This window comes from Eleutherodactylus coqui, chromosome 5, assembly GCF_035609145.1.
Source record: "Eleutherodactylus coqui strain aEleCoq1 chromosome 5, aEleCoq1.hap1, whole genome shotgun sequence".
NCBI lineage: Eukaryota > Metazoa > Chordata > Amphibia > Anura > Eleutherodactylidae > Eleutherodactylus > Eleutherodactylus coqui.
In genome coordinates this window covers 91012371-91034566 of record NC_089841.1, presented here as the reverse complement: position 1 = coordinate 91034566, position 22196 = coordinate 91012371, and the positions used below count along the sequence as shown (strand labels likewise).

Here is a 22196-nt window from a genome sequence, read left to right as displayed (position 1 = left end):
AGCTGATCACCTATTGTCAATGGTGGATCCTGTGTTATCTACACTCTTTGTTAATGAAGCAGGATAGTCATATCAACGAATTGCCTACCACCTGGGCCGTTCTGGCCTTTTAGGTGTTGGCACCAGTGGATGTATGAGGGCACACACACACAAGGCGACCAGGCTTTGGACACCTTCGGCAGACCACCAGTAAAGAGGATCTTCTGACTCACCAACAAGCACGAGCAGCTCCAACTGTTTCGTTCAACGCCATCCATAGACAGGTGGCGCCATCGCTACAGAACCCTGTGCCTATCAGAACCTTTTCCAGGCGCTTGGCTGAAGGACATTTGGTCTCGCGGTGCCCATTATGCCTTTGACACGCGCTCACTGTTGCCTTACTTTGCAGTGCTGTTGTGAGTGATAACTGCCTCTGTATGAGAATTGTTGGTATAAAGAGGTAAGATTCCAGATGCTACAGATCACATTTTAGCAATCCTCCTCCCATGTTTTTCAAAGGCATAGCGATCTGCCACAGAGGACAAGAGGATATTTTCAAGCTTTCCAGTGGCTCCTTGAAAAAATTTACCCTGGACAGATAACCTCTATTAGCTTACAGTTGGGGGGTAAAAGGCCTTGCAGACCCATGACCAATCTAATGGAATCCTGGAATTTCTTCCCAATTGCCCCACGGACAGGAAAATGAGGTTAACCAATTAGCCAATTTACTGCAGATTTTCTGCTGCTGAAAAATGCACACCAAATGGTACGGATCCAGAGCAGACGTCATCTGTTCAATTGGAACTCAAATTTAATGGGTGAGATCTGCTGTGGATAAGCACCAAAATTCGCAGGAAACGTGGATTTTGATGTAAATTTTGGTTCAGATCTGCAGCAAATTTAACTCTTTCAATTAAATTCAATCGAAGGAGGGAAATCTACTGTGGATCCACACCCAACGGTATGCGCTTTGACACAAATTTGGTGCAGATTTTTTCACAGCAGAAAATCCGTTCAAATCCGCTATATGATCTTGGAGGTCCTTTTTTCTGCCTGGATGGGGGCCACTCCCCAATGAAATAAGGGAATACTAAAGTCACTATACTTGGAGGCTAATATATTTGGAATTTATTACAATAAGCAACTCGGGGCTGATGTTTGTATAGAAAAAGAAAAATGAAGACATAACTGGAGCAAGATGAATGAGCGGAGAGAGCATCAATTATTACGAGCATTGTCACCCAGCCACCAGAAGAGTAAGCAGTGCAAATTATGTTTGTTAGACAGCAGACAAAGTCAACAGGAAGGCAATATTTTATTTCCCATCATCTGTTCCTGGCTGACAGTAAACAGGTAGTGTATATCAGAGAAAGCTCATACAGTGTACATGTATCACATATAAAGAGGCACTAGACACAATGATAGGCAATACTGTGTAAGTAATATATTCTGAGACTTCAAATGAACATGGGGTTTGTGTGTTCTAAAAGACTTTATGAGTTTATGATATTTATCTAAACCCAGGAGCGGTCCTCGCAAACTTGGTACATGCCCAGATGGTAATAGGAACTGAAGTCATTGTTACACGAACAATGTAATCAGCGCTCCCTGTGGAGAACACAGCATGTGGTCCCTGCTATCAGCTCTACGGCTGAACGATGGATTTTATGCTCACCAAAAAATCATCATTCAACTGTGGAGTGAAAGATGGGAGCATTTACACGCAATGATTATCGCTCAAACGATGAGCTTTATGAGCTTATGATATTTATCTAAACCCAGGAGTGGTCGTTGCAAGCTTGGAAGATAGTAAACTTTGCAAATGTCAATGCTAAAATAGCCGTACACGTCCATATGGTTATATGAATTGAGGTGGATATAGGAGTAGCTACAAGTCACAAGCCTCAGAGGGGGACAAATGCACAGATCTGTACACAAACACTGATAAAGCAGGTATGTGATGGGTATACTGATAAAGCCAGTGACATGGTGTGTTCCTGAGATACGCCAGTTCCCTTCTATTAAAGGTTTGTGCACTTGCACCGAAGTGTTAGACATGCTGACTTGATCTTTGTTGCAAGTGGCTATTTCTCCACTAAGCATGGGTGCTTTTACATGGGACGATCTGTTGGGCAACAGATGTCTGAGAGGTCGGCCCAATGATAATCGTTCCTGTGCCTTTACACAAGAATGAGCACCGCTGACTGAATGGAGGCGGAGAGGGATGGGGATCGTTCCGGCCCACTCTCTCCCATTCACAGTAAACAGGCAGTTGTCCATAATTGAACGACTGCCTGTTTACACTGAACGATACCTCATTTGGTTTTCTGCATGCAGAAACTGGACGACGAACAAGAAGTGAAGGACTTCCGTTCATTGTTGAGTTGCGCATGCATTTACACTGAACGACTATCATTCAGATTCTCGCTGGATTGTGGGAATCCAAACGATAATTGTTCCATGTAAAAGCACCTTAAGTAAATCCCATATAACACGCCACCTCAGACCTTTTAATCCCCATCCCATGAAGTACTTATCATACAACCTCACTTCCTCCCAAACCCTTTATTGCAGGAAATCAGAAAGTTGGCATTTCCACTAGACTAATCAGTAATTACACGGCTACATATCCATATAAGATAAAGCAATTTATTGTCTACATCCTTGAAGCTGCACAACTGGAATCATGTCCTTTTAGGCTTTGGAAATGCATTCAAGTTTCCCAATTTTTAGACAGGACAGTGGAATGGTATCAAGGCATAAAAACAGAGACTGGAGAGTGTTCATGCTTCTAACTTCACCGAGTCCAGCATGGCACGGGCATCTTTATATTCCTCTGTCTCTTCTAATTCTTTTTCATTCTCCTACAAGAGAGAAAGATGGTTACTCCAAGCATGGAGGAAGAACAACAGACCCGTGCCCCGGTATTCTGCCCTTAGGACTGGGGCACGAGTCACTGCCACATTGTAAATCACATTGTCGTACAGTTTCCAGATGGTGAAACTATGCTAACAATGGGTGGCACTTGAGTTTGTAGAGACATAAATGCAATTTGCCACTATTATTGGGGAAAAAGAAGAAGGAACTAGAGAGCTAGAGAGACCTGGATACAGAACAAATCCCATCCACTACAAGAACTAACACTGCAGTCATCAAAAAGGTACTAAAACTTATTAAATGCCAACACATGCTTGGTGTGCATTAGGCCACAGAGCTCTTTATCAAACTGCCTAATGCAAGCAGCATTATGGAAAATGAACGAATCTAGAAGCCGGTTATACCACTCCATGTGCCAAACTGATTTTATTAGTCACCAGCAATAGACATCAATATAAAACAACCAAATACTTAAGACTTGTCCAGACCTGTATAAATGATGAAATACTAAATACTATTTAACCCCTTAAGGACGCAACCCTTTTATCCATTTTCATTTTTGTCTCCCCACTTTCAAAAAATCATAACTCTCATTGATCCATCGAGGCAGCAGTCTGCAAGCTTGCTTTTTGAGGGACAAGTTGTATTTTCCAATGTGACTACTTAATGTGCATGTAATGTACTAGAAACGGTTTAAAAGTTACAAGTGGAGTGAAATGGAATAAAAAAAATGAAATTCCACCATCTCTGGAAAGAGGGGGCAGGGGAGCAACGACATGCGTTTATGGCATATACACTGTGGCAAAAAAAAACAACACATAACGTTATTCTATGGGTCAGTAGGATTGCTACCATACCAAATTTTAATCGTTTTTTTTTTTTGTTGTACTACTTTTAAAAAACAAAATACCTTATTTTCTGCGGCCATCTTCTAACAGCCATAATTGTTTTATTTTTCCATTGACATAGTTGTGTGAGGGATTGCTTTTTGGGGAACTCCTATACTTTCTTTTGGTACCATTTTGGAGTACACACACCTTTTTAATCGCTTTTAACAAAAAAGGTTTTTGGAAACGGGACGACCAAAAAAGTGCAATTTTGACATGCGTAATTAATTATATATATATATTTTTTTTAATTATTTTTTTTTCTTCCTTATGACGTTCACGTGGGATAAATTACTTTGAGGCTTTTACAGACGCAGTGATACCAATTATGTCTTTACTGTTTGTTTTGTTATTATAAATTGTTTTAAGCTTTTAATGTATTAATTATTAGAAAAAATTAAGTGACTTTTAAAGCTCATTTTCACATTCTTTTTTATTTGATCGCTCCTGCAGTATAACGTAATACCATGGTATTACATTACACCACAATCTGACAGGCTGTGTATCAAGCCATGCCACAGGTTTAGCTTGATAGGCAATCAGCCACGGCAGCGCTGGGCCTTCATAGAGCGCTCTTCTCTCTCCCTCTCTAAGTGAGTCAGATTTTTGAAGCAGTGGTATCCAGGGGAGGTGAGTAGCTGAGTGGGTCCTGACTCCTGTTTTAATGACCTCCAGCAGCACTACTGGAGACATTGGTTCTTCTGTTGGAAGACAGGCAGCAGTGCATAGAGCACTGTCTGTGGGGTGCTGAAGAGGATCCATATCCTGACACCATGCAGCAGCAGCAGCATCACACAGGCAGGCAGAGACCCAGACCTGTCCAGCCTTGCATGCAGTCAGCGAGTAGGCACTGTAAAGACAGCAAGAAGCCTGTGCACCACTGTCCAGTAGTGGCTGACTTGTGGGACTGCAGTAGTGCACTTTGGATAAGAATTAGATTGTAGGAAATTGGAAGACAATGGTGATTGGATAGTGGGACTGATGGGGCAAAGTGTGGAAAAATGTCTTTTGGAGTAGGGGGAAAAAAAATGGAGTACCCAGGGAGAGGGAAGCCTCTGCTCTACCGGCAGAAACAGTGTATGGGCTGAGTATGCACTACATATGTCCGGAAATCTGGCGTCACGAACATGCATAGTGTGATTTTTATTTTCAAATTCCCCACTCTGTTCAGAGCAGGGATGCGTTTCGAAACGCTGCCCTCTCACAATGTCTGCGTAGGGGCAGCGTATCATACATAACCCATAGAAGGGCTCAGTATCATACACATAGAAATAGTGCATGCCACGATTTATTTCTCTGTCGTATGTAAACGCTGTGTCTACACAATGGAAGAATGAAAGTCCAACGTGTAATACGCAGTGAAAAACCGCCTGTTGACATTAGCGTTTTGCTCATTCTTCTATGCCTAGGGAATGTATGAAGTATTCATTATTTCATACTTTAAAATGCCATTTTTGGCATTCTATAGATTCCCTAGACATTCTATACAATGACTCACTTCACACATTGCCTGTAACGTGTATAATCTACACCAGCATCCGATAGAACTTGCTTTGCTGACTGTTTATAAGACTCCAGCTCTAAACTAGATTGTGTTATATTCCGTATAACCTATGTTTACAAGTTCTAACATGAGGACATCTGCGGTCTGCAAGAAGTAGTGACACAGACATATGTGTACTTACTAAGAGCTGTGTAAGATCTGTATGTGCTGCTTCTAGCCTGCGGTGGCAATCAGGGATCATCATGCGCGATTCTTGTAGTATTTCAGTCTGAAATGCAAAAATAATGACATGAAATTCCAACAAACTGAGCAGCAGCTGCAAAGAACAGGGTTTTAAAATCAAATTAAATGTTAAATAAAATCTTCGGACCACATGGACGACTCAACCAGATGGAACATTTCACCTATTCTCATTTACTTACAGAGGAGGTTTACACTGCAGATGTACACTGAATGGACACTTTATTAACCCCTTAGTCAACCCTGTTTGCACTTTAATAACCAGGCAAAATTTTGGAAATCTGACATGTTAAAGTGACACATAGAAAAACTCTGTAAAACAGAGGAGTGGGTGGATGTCAAAGGCAGTAAATGGGGGCCGTGGGACAAAATGGCCCTCAGCCCAGCAGCTGGAAATGGTTAAAAAAAAACAAACAAACAAACAACGTACGGTCCTGTAAGAATAGTACCACCTGACTCTAGATAGCAAACAGCCAAATAGTTGGAGCTGCTGGTCGTTGCTAGATGATCCTCTCTACTGGTGGTTTGTCAAGGGCATCCTTAGCCCGGTCAACTTGTGTGTGCCCTCACACATCCACTGGCAGCAACACCTCCTAGCAGTCAGGCAAGAACGGCCCAGATGACAGGCAATTCATCAATCTGACCATCAAGCTTCTTACAATCCAATAATGCACCCCTCTCAGACTCTGTTGACTGGCTGAAATCTGTTCTCTACGTCGTAGAGGTGTCTAGTGGTCAACAAGCTCTACACCAGCTAAAAAAAGAGGTCCATTACACACAAGTAGTCTCTGATGGCCTTTTTTATAGGCCAAGGGTAGAACCACTTTTAGGGGCTCAGGTGGCAAGAATGTTCCATCACACCACAACTCTAATCATTACATATCTGTCTGAGATGGAACTGCATGCTGAGTTTTGCAGCAAAAAGACAACTCTCTCTAGGTTCTTGATTTTTTTTGACAAAGTGTGTTTGGCTACAATTTTCTTGACGGTAGTGTCTTTTAGGCAGAACGATTGTTAAAAGGGGCTGTACCAAGACTGAAAGTTGTTACTACAAGTGTCAACCCCCCCATCCCCCATCCCCCACACCCACACACTGAAATCAGTATAAAGGGAGTGCAAGACATTCATTTCAAAGTGGCTGATGGAAATATCTGAGCGGTGCCGCTCGGGTATCTAAGCAGCCCCATTGAAAGTGAATGGAGCGCTTGCGTGACGAGCGCTTCATTTAGTCTCCTCCTCACTGCAAGGGGTGCATTAAATCCACAGTAAGGAGGATGGGGAGACATGGGACCCCAACCTCAAGATCGGCGGGGGTCTCAGCAGTGAGATAACTTGCAATCTTTGCATAACCCCTTTAACATTGTCCTCTGTCCCCTCTCATCAATAAGGATATTTACATCCTCAGATCCCCCTTCACTGGGTGTTTTTCCTCAATTACATCATTTTTAGTATCCTACACCAGTTCTTGTTGGCAGTTCTTTAAAGTCTGGGCCCTGGCTATCTAGCATCGATGACGAAACCTTCTTTGAAGACATTCAGATTACTCTAATGCCCGCATTATATGTGCGTATGCGACCTTACAAATGCTTTTAAGGGGTTTACTAAGACCACCAAGGCCCCACCAATCTTGAGAACTGGGGTGCCGTGTCCTCCTCTTCTGTCAGTGTGGGTCTGCTTCTACCACATGCAGTGTTGTCAGATTGAATGCAGTGATGGCTGCACGTGCGTGGCCGCCGCTCCATTCATTTCAATGGGCTGACGGAAATACTCAAGCGCTTGCTGCTCCGCCATCTCTGGCAGTCCCACTGAAAATGAATGGAGTGGCAACTATGCATGCGCCCATTGCTCTATCCCCCTCTCTGCGTAGTGTGCAGTGAAGCGGAGCCAGGCCTTGTTTTCGGGATCGGTGGGGCTCTCAGTGGGGCTATCCTATGGAGAGACGTTAAAAGTCAATCTTGGTACAAGCCCTTTAAATGACAAAAACCTACAATTATGCTACAATGCAATCCGAACAATGCTATTGTAATACTAGGTTACTAATTTCTGAAACGTTGCTGCTCGGAGTGGCAAACATGTGCCACACTATTATCTTAAAATACACTCCCCACTGTGAACCTTGAGCTACAGTCCGTCCTGAAAAAGAAAATATCGAAATAATTTTATGCACACTTTAAAAGAGGAAGAGTCATTCTCCCCATGAGCACTGACAGCGGATTGATGGATGTATATGTCCATGCCCTGTCAGTGACTGGAGGCGCAGCCGGAGCTTGAAAAGTTTACTTAAAATAAACTCTTTCTGTTGCTTTTCGCCCTTTCACCCAGAATGGGATCAGCTGGTTGCATAAAAATCGCCTACATCTTTTGGTTAATAGAGAAATAGTGCGCTGAGATAATATCAAATAGAGATAATTACTGCATGAGAAAAAACTGTCATTGAGTATATTGATCATGGTGAGCGGCCTCAGCGGGAGGCTTTAAGGGAAAGGGAAAGGGGAAGAAAATGAAAAGCAGAAAACAGCAGGTTTATATTTTGATGCTTATCATGCATAAAAAGTTATTACTTATCACTGCATTTCATTTCAGCAGAGATGATATTCTCACCATGCGGCTGGAAGTAAAATTACTAAACTGGAACCCCACTGAATGGGAACGGTTTTCCTGCCTACATACTCTTAAATGTTGTTTTGTGGAAATCCTTATGCTGAAGATATGAAATACTAGCAGTTTACTGTCTGCCTGCGAACGAGAGGCCAAACTGCCTTTAAGTGCGACGAACTAGGAACAATATGCTATATTCCGCACCAGACAGGCTAAAGTATAGGATTTCCAGGATGCCTTCCATCTTATTCTTATTTACAGTCCTCCAATAAGACAAAGGTGTGATGATGTTTGCTGGATGTTTCAGCTTAAATCCCTTTCTTCCACAACAGGACATAATACTGAAAGGACTGAATGGGCGTCTCGGATGTGTCATCACTTTATTTTCCCCTCTAACAGTGTAATAAGTAGGAAACGTTCAGAAGACAATAAAAATATTAAACAGCAACTTTAAAATAAGTTGCTCAAGATGAGAAAAAAAAGCCTCCCTGATTGCTACATTACAGAACTGTAGGGATGAGGTTGTAGGGAGCCACCCATTTATTGCAGAATATTAAAAAGTAACATTATAGAAATGTGCATATATAATCTGTATTCACATTATTTCAGTCAAAGGGCATCTAATATATGAGCTGTAAGAGTACCTACTAAAAAGGCCCCAATTGGGGGAGGGCGTAAAGGGCAACGGTATTAGTGTATCTTGACTCCACCGGAAGCTAGGGGTTTGATAAGAGGAACGCCTCTCTGACACCCCTGGCTCCCGATTGGTGCAAGCATACAAGGTCCTGGAAGGTCCTAGGATGCATTGTTGTCAGCCACCGCCAGCTGTCACTGACTGTCCCCCAATGCCCAGAGTGACTGTCTCCCCCCCCCCCCCCCCCCACGCTGTAAGGGCTCCCTGGTGTCCTCTTCCTGCGGTACTCTGCGCACAGCGGCAGCTGGAGCATCACTCCCCAGCGCCGGACAGCAGCGCTCCAATGGACCGCATGCTGTGGCCGGTGCCTTCTACGGCACTGCTTCAGCCACCCCAGCGCCGCTCACCATGTCCTTCCCCAATGCAGGCCACTGCCGCTGACCATGTTCTCCCCGCAATGCAGGCCACCGCCGCTGTTCCTCATGTCCTCCACCATGCAGGCCAGCGCCGCTCACCATCAGGCTTCTCTCACTGTGCTTCAGGAGCCGCAGGAACGGTAGCAGTGCATAGATGTGCCGAACGCCGGTTGTCTGTGCTGCCCTGCATGCGGAGCCGCACCGCGGGGCACATCCAAGGAGCAGAGGAGGTGGAACAGCACAGCCGGCAGAGAAATAAGCAGCAGCAGGGAGGCCGACAAGCATGGGAGAGGGGCTGGGAATCTAGAAACGCACATCTGCGGAGCCTGGCAGAGTGACGGCAGAAGCAAGGACCTTGATTCAGGGCCGGGACTAGAGGCCAAACATGTGAATGAAAGTGGCCTGGCAGGACCTGCAGGGGAGCCATCTCTACAGCCAATCAGATATAGGGAGTGTCACCCAGCTGTCACTCTTGACTCCACTAGGACGTCCTGGTGGCGTCAAGATACACTAATACCAAGAGCAACTCCAGGACAACTCATTTTTCTATTCCTGCACCCCTCACCTGATTGCCTGTCACACTCTGGACGTCTCCTCAGTATACTGCAGTTACTTCCATGTAGTGCAGCCTCCTGTCTGATGCTTACCAGGCACAATCTTCATGCACAGATATGTCTCTGATTTCTCTTTCACTATTCTGTGCTATCTATCCCATAATTCATCAGCACAATCACCACATAAGCAGCTACAGCCTGTACCATCTCTGCCTGCAGGGAGAACACTGCCATTACCATCTGTATTATATATTCATCTAAACAAGCTATGTATATTACCGTTATTTATATAGTGCATACATATTAAGCTGCATAATATCTATGCGCTTTATATCACTTGATATTTTCGCTCTCCATTGGTGCTCACAATTTTTTAAATTCACCTATTAGCATGTTTTTGGAGTGTAGGAGGAAACCAGAGTATCTGGAAGAAACTCACGGAAACACAGGAGATCGTACAAACTCCATGCAGATGTTGTCCTCAGTGAAATTTGATCCCAGCGCTGCAAGGCCACAGTGCTAACCAATGAGCTACCACGCTGCTCCTAATTATAACAGTCAGGAATCTGAGCTGTGATCTCCATCATTAGCAGTAACTGTGATGGGAGGTTCTCTGTCCCCCTCTAAAGAGCTTGTGTGGTAGGGTCCATCACAAAAGGATTAGGCTGTCTGAAAAAGTGACTAATTTGTGAAGAACATAAACCCAAGTAATTCTTAGATAGTCATAACGAGATCACATGACCACCCGAGGAGAAGAACTCCAGGAAGTTTCATACAAAAAGGAATAACAAGGTAATACTAGCTGATTTATATATATTGGGGGACTAGTTGCATAATGAATAGAGATGAGCGAACGTGCTCGGCCCCGCCCCTTTTTCGCCCGAATACCGCGATTTTCGAGTACTTCCGTACTCGGGCGAAAAAATTCGGGGGGCGCCGTGGCGGCGCGGGGGGTTGCAGCGGGGAGTGGGGGGGAGAGGGAGAGAGAGAGAGGGCTCCCCCCTGTTCCCCGCTGCTACCCCCCGCACCGCCGCGCCTCTCCCCGCCCCCCGGCGCCCCCCGAATCTTTACGCGCGAGTACTGAAGTACTTGAAAATGGCGGTACTCGGGTGCGTAAGTACTCATTACGAGTACGTTCGCTCATCTCTAATAATGAATGAAAGAAAAATGTCACCGCTCTTTAAGAAAGCATGAGTGACATATAAACCAGTGTATCCCTCTCAGCTTAAAGGGAACCTGTCATCACCTTTTAGTTCCATAAACTACATTATGGGGCTCAAAAGGTGAGGGAACAGGGAGCCTAGGGCGGTGTGTTACATACTTACCGGACCCCGCATTCCTGCTCTGTATCCCCACAAAGTTGGCTGGCGCACACAGCGTGACTCTTTTCAGACAACGTTGAGCGCGCTGCTGCGAAGAAGAATGGAAGAGTGCGTGTACAGAGCCGGCTGCAAGTAGTCAAGCTCAACTTCACGGGGGCGCAGTACAGGAATCGGACACACGATGAATATCAAACACATCTCCCGGGACTCCCCGTTCCATCACCTTTGAGCCTCATAATGGAGCTCAAAGGCGATGACGAGTTCCCTTTACAGAATTCACCCAACCTGATTAAAGATAAAGGGGTTCTGTTCAAAACTTGTTCAGCCTGCAGCAGTAAAATAACAACGCTTACCTTTCTGTGCTCCAGTCTATTCGGTCCCTGCTGAACTGTACCTCCGAGAGGGAAGTGACAGCAACGCTAGGTAACATTAGCGCCAAAGCTATTCACTGGCTGAAGTGAGATTGACTGCAGCGGACACATGGTTCTTTTGTCAGGGACTTCACCGCCAACTACCTGCACCAGGAAGTGAAAACCAGCAGGCAGGCGAGCCTGGGAGTGTGGAAGGGTGAGCAAGAGCTCTGCTATTTTACTGCCGCAGGCTGAACTAGTTTTTGAGCAGACACATGTCCCAGTATTACCCGTTTTATTTTTTTAAAAGACTAGAACTGCCCCTACCCACGTTACCTTAAATGGCCGATTTGATCAGTCAGTGTGACCACCGTTTGGAGAAAAAAAAAAAGCAAAGGATCATTCATGACGCCAAAAAAAAGGGATCCCCCTTGCTGGAAAAATTCTCGCCGTGGGACCCGACCCGAGCGCCTGCAGAGAGCGGTGTGTACTCACCCGTGCCCCGCATCTTTCATGTTCCGGCTACCGGCGCATGTGCAGACCGGAGCCGACGGCGGGTGAGTGACGTTTCTGTGCAGGGCTCGCACAGAAATAGAACATGCCGCGGTTCGTTTGCCGCGCGAGGTTTTGCGCGGCCGTCTGCATAGGATTGCGTTTGTTAACGCAATTCTATGCAGGCTTCCAGCGGCGGAAGTCCCGCAGGAAATCCCGCCACGGAATTTCCACCCATCTGCAGGCGGCCATAGTCTGCTGAAAATTGAGGTGTATGGCGCGATAAGACTAAATTCAGCCAATTGTTCACCATTCGCATCATAAAGGTTATTCCACACGGTTCTTAAATTATCCTAACAAATAGATGTTAGTGGGTCCCTCTGTACCCACCAATCTGCCCTTACAACCCTCTGATCACAGAGCAATAAATCTTAGAATATGATATGTAATTTACTGCCCCAAAGCCTTCATGGCCACTTAGACGCTCAAAGACCACTTTTGTATCAGCTCCTTCTGGTTGCTCAGACTATTTGACTGCATTTAGAAAGTAACAATTTTTTATATTTTTTTTTTAAACGTACCTGCTTTTTAATGACATACTCATCCCCTCCTTCAGTTTTCATGCGCTCTATCTTCTCCTCTTGTTGTTTGGCTTCTTTTTCATACATAAATTTTTCCTTCGACAATCTGTATAAAACAAAAGGGCATCAACAAGATCATTACTGGTGAGCGAATGATACAAGAACCATTTCATTTATGGACTCTTCCGATCCAGCATGATCGGTAAGTTCTAAAGCACATCCAGTCAGCGCTCTGTTTCAAAGTGGAGCATGTGGAAAGGTAAATTCACCACAAAACTACAAAGGAGTCACAGGACTCACAAACGGCTCTTTCAGCTGCTTTAATCCATTAGTAGCAGCGTATAATGGACGCACTTTGATCCTTCTCAAGTAGTTGCTATAACTTACTAAAGGGGAAAAAAACTCTTTAGTAAGAGGTCAACAAACAAGAATTTGTTTAGGAAAGATCTCCAAACTGTATAGGTGTTAACCTGTGGCATGGGGTAAAAAAATGCTGCTCTAACATGAACTAAGGGTGCTCCACATGGGACCGCTATTGTGTGAATGGTCGCTTAGAGCATAGTAATAACTGTTTGTGCGCTTCTACACAGAGCGATGGTCAATCAGTTGATCAATTTTGTGATCACATTTAGATTGGCCACAATATCGACTAGTTAGGGGGCGTGAGGTATTTGAAATTTGAACTCCTTCCCAATGAAAGCAGAAACATGAGCCAATCTGTGTTTGGTGGATGGCGTACCCCAAACAAGCGCACACCTCCCTGCAAAGTTGCTGTTGGCTACAGTAATTGTTGAATTATGGTTACTTTTTTACACCAGAGGATAATTAATCAACCAGCAAGTATTTTTAGGTGAGCTGAAAAGAAGTGGCTAGTGTACAAGTTCTTGCTCGATGGAACTGTTGCTTACATTCTCTCTACTATGTGGACGATAGTTGCCCAACGTAAAGCCACCCCAACAAGATGATCATTCTACAGCATCAAGTAGACAAAAACAGAAGTTTTTCTGCCTTGCAGTCTTGAGGACCGTAGCGTTACCTCCATGTTGACAGGAATAAGGGGGCAGCTATAATCTATGTGAGGAACGCACTAAACATCTCCTCACAACCCAGCTTCCTGGACCCTTACTAGACGGCTACGAAGAAGGAAATATTGGGACTACCTTCAATTACATCTAAATGTTTAGTTTGAAATGATCGCTTGCACAATGTTAACCTTTTCCCTAGATAAGAGGAAAAAAAAAAATTTGAAAAAAATAATGCAAAACTATAAAAGTCACAGGAAATATTCCACTATTGCAAGAAGAGTTCATCCGTTCCGAAAGCTGTTCATCGAGGTCCTTCCCCAACTAATGAAATTTAACAACAAATATCCAGCCCTAGAGCCCAAATGAAAGCTGCCAACCTAAGCAGCAACGCTCTTCTTCCTTCTCACAAGGTCAACGTGAGATGTGCACAAATGTCTGGATCCGGTAAACAAGAGCCGACAAGCCTTCATTGTTCTTATTACAGTGTCTCAACGCCACAATGAAGCAAATGAGAAGTAAAATAAATACAAATACCGGGATTTACATTTAGAAGATCATGAGGAAATGGCTACTGGCAAGTAAAATGACCTGACACAACTGGAGGACCCATTTGAGAGAGAATTATTTTACGCCCTGTTAAATCAGTCAAGTTTCTCTGATTAGAGTTAGATCGCCGGCAAAAGAGGTTTATGCTTCCTCAAATCTGACAGAGACATTGGAGACAAATGAAGAAAATGGAAGATGATGGACTGACATTTTTCCTTTTAGCAAATTTGTCAGTGAAGAAAAAAAAGTCAACATATGTGAGGGAAGAAAATATAGTGCGCCGTCAGGGAAGAATCTGTGCGTGACACACTTGTAAATCGACAGGTGCGATACCTGAAATCCTACCGTCTACCACAGCAAATATAGACTTATTATTAATCAGACAGCTGCAGATTCTTCACCGAATTACTCTAAAAAAAACAGGGTTTAGTAGGTCAATCATTTATATTTATGGCTTTGTTTGACTGCGGAGAAGCGTCTGCATGGTTATTGCTCACTGAAGTCTATGGGAGACCAGGAAAGAATTGAGTATACTTACAGACACGACAACTACTGCTGGGAAATATGGTTGCACCTCCATTGATCTGATATGTATGGCATACCCAAACATTAGGCCATAGAGGTCTGTCACAGAACAACCACTTTAAGGCCAAATTCAAAAGGCCATGTGTGTGTTGGGCACCATCTTCATTGGGACACCCGTCCATGTCCAGTCCAATCTCCACGGACTTTGTACATTGTATGTCCTATTCTTATTCATGAAACTGGGTGAGAATAGGGCATGCAACCAATTTCCTTTCAGACAGATGAAAAATCATTCAAGCGAATGGCTTCATCGGCTGTTATGGGCCATGTACAGGCCATGGAAGGCACGTAGAGCACACGGTCCAAATACAAGACAATGCGAATAAGCCTCAAGGAGCAGCAATGGACTACGGAATTTCGACTGATTGTTACCTCCCTCACCACCAATTTCTCTCTCTACGTTTCACGCAATGTGGTCAAACTGTTCAGATGTTTTGGACTACTATGTAGCGCTAAAAAATGACATTATCCTGTGTCCTGACCTACAAATACATTCAATAGTCTGGGGTCGAAGGGGCAGAGAAGAACACAATGGCTAAAAATGTCTGAGGATGTACAGCAAAACCCACTGAATGAGTTACTGTGATTGTAACCGGATACAAACCCAAATGGTATATAATATATTCAATAATGTAGTGGTCATTCGTGACCTCTAATATTCTTATAATATTCTGAAAGTGGTACAAGTCAAACTTACAAGGGGGGCTCAAAAAGAGTTTCAGTTTACAGTAATACATTCCCTGGCTACTGTGCATCCTTTTTAAGAGAAAGGGAAAGATGTGTGTCAATTAGGCAGGGTTCTCATCCATCAGTTGTGTCCACCAGCGTTGTACACTCATTGTGAAACACATTCCCTCCGCTAGAAGGAGTTGTCAGAATAGAAAGCAACTTTCTCTGTGCGATTGTAATGTTGATATAAGCGATTACAGTATCAGAGCAAATGGGTGATTTATTGTGGAAAACTGAACACATGAAGGGAAGCTCTAGTACCCTGTTGTACAGCCTCTAGCTTGGATACAAGATGTGATACGGGGGGCATGGAGGCTCTAGTACCCTGTCGTACCTCCTCTAGCTTGGATACAAGATATGATACGGGTGGGCATGGAGGCTCTAGTACCCCGTTGTACCACCTCTAGCTTGGATACAAGATGTGATACGGGGGGCATGGAGGCTCTAGTACCCTGTTGTACCACCTCTAGCTTGGATGTAAGATGTGATATGGGTGGGCATGGAGGCTCTAGTACCCTGTTGTACCGCCTCTAGCTTGGATACAAGATGTGATATGGATGGGCATGGAGGCTCTAGTACCCTGTTGTACTGCCACTAGCTTGGATGTAAGATGTGATATGGACGGGCATGGAGGCTCTAGTACCCTGTTGTACCGCCACTAGCTTGGATGCGAGATGTAATATGGGCGGGCATGGAGGCTCTAGTTCAGTGTTGTACTGCCTTTAGCTTGGATGCAAGATGTGATACGGGCGGGCATGGAGGCATACAGGTTCTGTATGGTATCCTGCAGCATATAGGTCCACATTTTCTGTAACTGAGCCTCTAGTTTGTGCAAACTCGTAAACTTTCAAAGCTGGTGATAAATCCGGCAACTGGGCAAGCCATGGAAGTGTGACAATGTTGTGAAGACATTCCTCTAATACCCTTTGTACGTGGCCGAGCATTATCCTGCTGGGATATGCCTCTTGGAAGCCGCCATGAGAGGAACACACGTGGCTGCAGGACATCCTGAACATATCGCTGAGCTGTCATTGTCCCTCATACCACTACTAAGGCCCCCTGTCCACGACCGTGAATTCGCCAGTGGTAAATAGCCGACGAATCACGCAGGCTAAAGCTTTCCATAGCATTGCTATGGAAAGTGCCGGCCCCTGTCCACTAGCGTAGAATCATTGCGATTCTCCGCTCACGCTGGCAATTCGCAGCATGCTGCAAATTGCCCTGATTCTCCACGGTCAGCCTGTTAGATAGGTGGACCTGCGGAGAGCCGTGTGCCAGCTCCTGCCCCCGGGCGTCGGAGATCCACCGCGGGATACTGCAACGCCCGTGGACAGGGGGCCTAAGTGTGACCGTCGTATGCGATAGCACCCCCAGATCATCACAGCAGCAGTGGGGGCAGTGTGCCGCTCTACAGCAAAGGTAAGGAACATGGCTGTTGTTAGTGCCCAAACAAAACCTGGATTCATCGCCAAAGACAACCCAGTAGCAGTACAGCATCTTTGTTCATGACACCGCAGCAAATGGAGGCGACGGTCGGTGTCAAAGGCAGTATACATAATGGGTGACATGAGACCATATGTCCTTCAGCCAAGTGCCTGGAAATGATTCTGATAGACACAGGGGCCTGTAAAGATGGTGCCACCTGTCTGGATGACAGACAACAAAATCTGTCTGAGATAGAACTGCATGCCGAATTCTGCAGCAAAATTATAACTTCTTCTAGGGGGCTGGATTTTTTGGACAATGTGTGTATAGAGAAAGGGTAAAACAAAACAGCTCTGATCAAGCACGGCTATGTACAATATACACAGATCACTTGGTTTTCCACCAGTTACTACCACTGTGCCAATAGCAATGATACGCCATGATCCATCCTGCTTAATACAGCTTGTTTGGATCCGTCGGCTTAAAAAGACCAGAGAGATAGTCTTTTGTATCTAACCAATATACTTTTATATGACAGTAGAAAAATATAGTACAATTTTTGCTGGAAAAGACTGAGCGTATGACAGAAGAGTAGCATGATAATAACAGCTCAGTCTCCTTTATTACTACAGAGATATTGCTTGTTACAACCTCAACCTTATCTTTAGCATCTGTCACATACAAGGCAATCGTGGTTCATTGTAGCTGCCAGGAAGACTCACGGCCAGCCCCGGGCTCCTCAATTCTCTGCTTTCCAGCAAATGGAGGCTAACATCCATTACTTTATCACTTTATCTTAACTGTCAGAGAATTTTCACAAGGATCAAAATCGGATCCATATGTACACTTATAAGACAGATCTCCACCGTGACCAGAGGAAATAAATGAATGGGGCGCTCTATAGCTTTTTATTTTTTTTCCAAGGTAACATTCTTTAAGATGGAAACTTATGAAAAAAATGTGCATCATAGACCACACAGAAAATGTGGCTTCAAAGTAGCCTCAAAAGTAAATGTTGTAAAGTGTTTGAAGGTTTGAAGAGAATAGATCATCAGAAAATGATCAATTCTTTAAAATCACGTTTTAAACATTACTGTGGTGCCTTTTTTAATTCTCACTATGTATATATAGAACAAAAAGGGAATCTTGAAATCTTGCAGTTTTTACAGTGGTCAGCGAGTCTTCACAATAGGCTGACAATTCATACCACTTTTCAGGTTGTAAGGTGGTCACTCTTGGGACAGAGTTAAAAGACCTCTCATTATCAGAATGTAAAGTTGTTGACCCAACTCAAACAGCTTTTGGGTGAACAAGGGCCAACAGTTATTTCTCCTAAACCCCCACCCTCATATACGTGCATTTGTTCTAAATGGGTAAAGCTGCCGCCATTCAACTCTGGTAATGGCTTCTCTCCCTAAGAACAAAAGATCTGGCAAGTTGAAATCAACCTTAAATCGTCCGTTGGTCCTACTGAAATCGGCGAGTTCCACTGACATTGATACATGTATGACCAGTTTTGCACCTCTTATAAAGATGGGAGCAGATAACACAGTATCCACTGAAGTCAGTTCACCTCTCCCGGGCCATCTTAGAGAATGCTCCTTTGCAAACCTATGAAATTGCTGATCACAGAACAGAGCTGAAGTTCAGGCAACGTGGCATTGAATTGTCCATATCAGATAGCCCCTTTAAGGCCCATTTACACGCAATGATTATCGCTCAAAAGCCATCATTTAAGCGATAATCGTTGTGTGTAAATGCTCCCATTAGAGATGAGCGAGCACGCTCGGATAAGGCAGTTACTCGAGCGAGCATCGCTCTTCTCGAGTAAGTGCATTCTCGTCCCAGCAGGTTCGGGGGAGGGGGGCGCAGGGGTGAGAGAGATCTCTCTCGCTTGAACGAGAATGCACTTACTCGAGAAGAGCGCTTGAGTAACATGCTCGAGTAACTGCTTTATCCGAGCATGCTCGCTCATCTCTAGCTCCCATCCTTCACTCTTCGGCTGAACGATGATTTTTAGGGGAGCATAAAATCCATGGTTCAGCTGGAGAGAAGATAACACAGATTGCATGCTGCGTTTGCTGTCCAAGGTGCTGTATTCTCCACGGGAGCGCTGATTACATTGTATTTAGTAAAAATCCCATGGCAGAACAAAGGAGCTAAATGCAGAGAATAGACCACCTGCTGTTCTCTGTACACAGCTCCGGGAGGCTCATTTACATGCAAAGGAAGGTGATAAACTGCTAATGGACATTAGTGTCCATTAGCAGTTTATGCAAAACAATCGCTCAAAGCCTATCTGTTGAACGATTATCTTTGCGTGTAAATAGGCCTTACAAACACTTGCTCATAAATTTTGCTATAAATATTCTTTAGGGGTTTAGCCCTAATCCATAAAAATAAACTGAAAAACAGTGATTAGAAATACTAATCTGTCCACCGGCTTTCATAGAAAGCTGTATACGTGTGTGCTGTTTACATCCATTACTGCTTGCATTTCGTAGGGCCCTTTCAGGACGGGCTTACATGAGCAGGTTGGATTCTACATACGGGAGGGCCACAGCGGATTCCGACTGTGAGCCCGGCCAGTGACCCACGTACAGCCCAGTAATTGTACTGAGGATGACGTATACTCACGCAAGCGGTCATATGCAGTACAGCTTTTTTTTTTGTTTATATTTCTCATGCCATCACTTAGCGATGACGTAGGTACCTGAAGCCCATACGAAATGTAATGGAGTATGGGCTTGCGGATATATCCGTGACCATAGAACACAATGGGTTCCATGTCACGGATATTTGCAGTAAAATAGAACACGCTGCATTCAATTTTCCGTAAGTGGATTACACAATTCCAACCCGCTAATGTGCGCGAAATTGTGTAATCCAATGCATTTGATTTAACTGCGTATTACCGCAGATCATACGAATGCAGAATCCGCAATTCAAATCTGGTCGTGTTTGACTGGCCTTGTATGGAAGAATTATTATGCCGATTCTTCCTGGATCACGGGAATCTGAATGAATCATTCAGTGCAAATGCCGGTAGTGACACAACGATGAACAATAAGGGTTTGTTGCTTAGGAATAAAAAAAATAAATAAAAAATCAGACGAAGGTCGGCTTCTATAAACCAGCAGTCGTTCGACTGCAAACAACTGTATGTTTACTGTGAAGGAAGGTGGGCAGGTGAAGCGAACTTTGGCCTATGCCGCCTGCCTTTACTGAGAGACGCTCGCTCCTGAGTGATAGCACAAGAGCGATCTCACTGGGACAACTGTTGGGTATTTAAGTGCCGGACAATCGTCCATGTAAAAGGACCCTTCCCAGTAATCCTGCAAACTAATATTGTAACACTCATTCTTGTGTCAACACCAAAAATGCAATGGAAACAACTCTAAGAATAGAAGTAAAGACACAAGTAACACGTTTTAAACCAAGCCATGTTGGTGGATAGAGCCCTGTCGGCAAACAACCTAAAAGTATGAGCGCATATAGAACAGATTTTATCAATTTCTATTAGCCAGGATAACTGTAAAGATCACAGGACACATGGGACGTTCAAAATACAAATTTCACATAGATTTTAAGGCATGCTGTAGAGAATTACATTCTTGGCAAATTTGTGTCTATGTCTACCCTTGCACGGCACAGCCATAGCCATGAAGTCTGTATGGCGGCACAGCTCCCACGTACAGAGTTGAATGGCTGCCACTAGAGGCCATATGTATGGCGCTACCCTCCACTCAAAGCATGCTTCTGGGGAGAATACCTGCTTACTTAAAAGGGTTGGTCAAAGACTTCCACTATTGATAGACTAGCCTCAAAATAGGTTAATCAACAATTGATCGATGGGAGCCCACTACTCAGCATCCCTGCCGATCAACGGATTGCCGGGCCCACTGTCAGTGTGCACAGAGCTAGAAGCAGATGGTGCTGTCAACATTGCAGCAGCCCAGTTTGGTACTGCAGGCACGGCTCCCATTGACTTCAAAAAGGAGCTGTACCTACCGTACCAAACCAGGCCATAGTAACGTGAACAGAGCTGTCAGCGCTGTCTATACGGACAGCAGACTCAGCAATCAATTGATCAGTGGTAATCCCAAATGGCAGACACTCACCAATCAACTATTGATGACCTATTTTAATTAATATTAAAAGACACATGACCTTTTTTTATGTAATCTGAGAGCAGCTCACTTTTTTTCTTGTTAGATGGTTATGGAATCAGAAAAAAAAAATCTTTGTATGCCTCCATACTATCAAATACAAAAGGTAAAGGCCCGAGTCTCTAGCATGTGAGCCCCAATATGGCTTCATATTAAATGCTGTCAAAAAACAGGCATATGCATGACGCCTTAGTCAAGCAGCTGAATGTCTTGGGGTGGGTGGACAACAGTTTAAAAGGGCTGTCTGGTTGCCGGCCAACATTCCCTCTATACCTGCAACTGCGTTAAAAACAACAAGAGAGCTGTACTTGACTTTCCTCTGCCACCGCGATCCAGTGCTATAGTCCTGCCATGGTCTCAGCGTTTCTTGTAGCAGATGATGTCACAGGAAGTCACCTGACAGCTGCAGCCAATAAGAGGCTACAATGGAACTGTTCGGAATGTCTGGCATCATGGTGCTCAGGATGTGAGTGCTGGTGACAGGATAACAGGCAGTGACAATGCAGCCTCCGATTGGCTGCAGCAGTCACTTGACCTCTGGTGACATCATCGACACAACATCTGGATCACAGACTAAGGGGAGGGGGTGGGGGTTAGTACAGCTCTTTTGGGTATTTTAACACAGTTGCAGCTATTAGGGGAATGTTGTCCAGAAGCCAGACAACCCCTTTAAAAGGGATATTCTAGAGACTTGGCAAAGTTTTCTAAAGTTCTCTGATGTTTTCACTTATTTCCAGTATTTCAAACATACTTTCAAATCATCAACCTGAACTCCAGTACCTTATTCTGCTGACCTCGTCCAACGCTGCATTCTAGCCAGATTTCTACATTGTTATTCAAAATGGACATCGGGGAGTGAAAAAAGAACTTCTCCCACAATTCCCCATTGCCAGTTACTGAGGAGCGCGCATCCACGACTGTACAAACTGTGTGGTCATTACGGAACACGAAGGCACTGAGCATGCCTGACCAGTAAGACGGCGGTACGTACAGGTCGTAACCACTGGATACCAATGGAGAGCAAAGCAGCGGGAGACCACAGATAAAGCACTATCTCTGCAGCTTTGTAAAACAAGTTACAGCATTACATACTGTGTTTCCCCGAAAATAGGTCCTACGCGGATAGTAAGACCTATCGGGTTTTCGGGGGAAGCTTGAAATATAAGGCCTCCCCCAAAAATAGGATCAAGCTAAAGTGCCCCACTCCCCTGGTTCGCTGTGTCCCGATAGTCTCCAGCGGCGCTGCGGTAAATTGCGTCCTCCTCTCAGCTCACAGCTGAGCA

General features: G+C 44.5%; 1 protein-coding gene across 1 annotated transcript in view; it reads right to left on the bottom strand.

The window, feature by feature from the left end:
* Positions 1-2614: 2614 nt before the first annotated feature.
* The window catches only part of TBCA (tubulin folding cofactor A), a 44617-nt gene continuing 25035 nt past the window's right edge, over positions 2615-22196 (bottom strand). The window contains exons 2-4 of the mRNA XM_066602847.1: positions 12435-12540; positions 5429-5515; positions 2615-2843 (exon numbers count right to left, since the gene is read on the bottom strand). Of these exons, the coding sequence (XP_066458944.1) occupies positions 2763-2843; positions 5429-5515; positions 12435-12540 (274 nt within the window). The 3' untranslated portion in view covers positions 2615-2762. The remainder of the gene's footprint in view (positions 2844-5428; positions 5516-12434; positions 12541-22196) is intronic.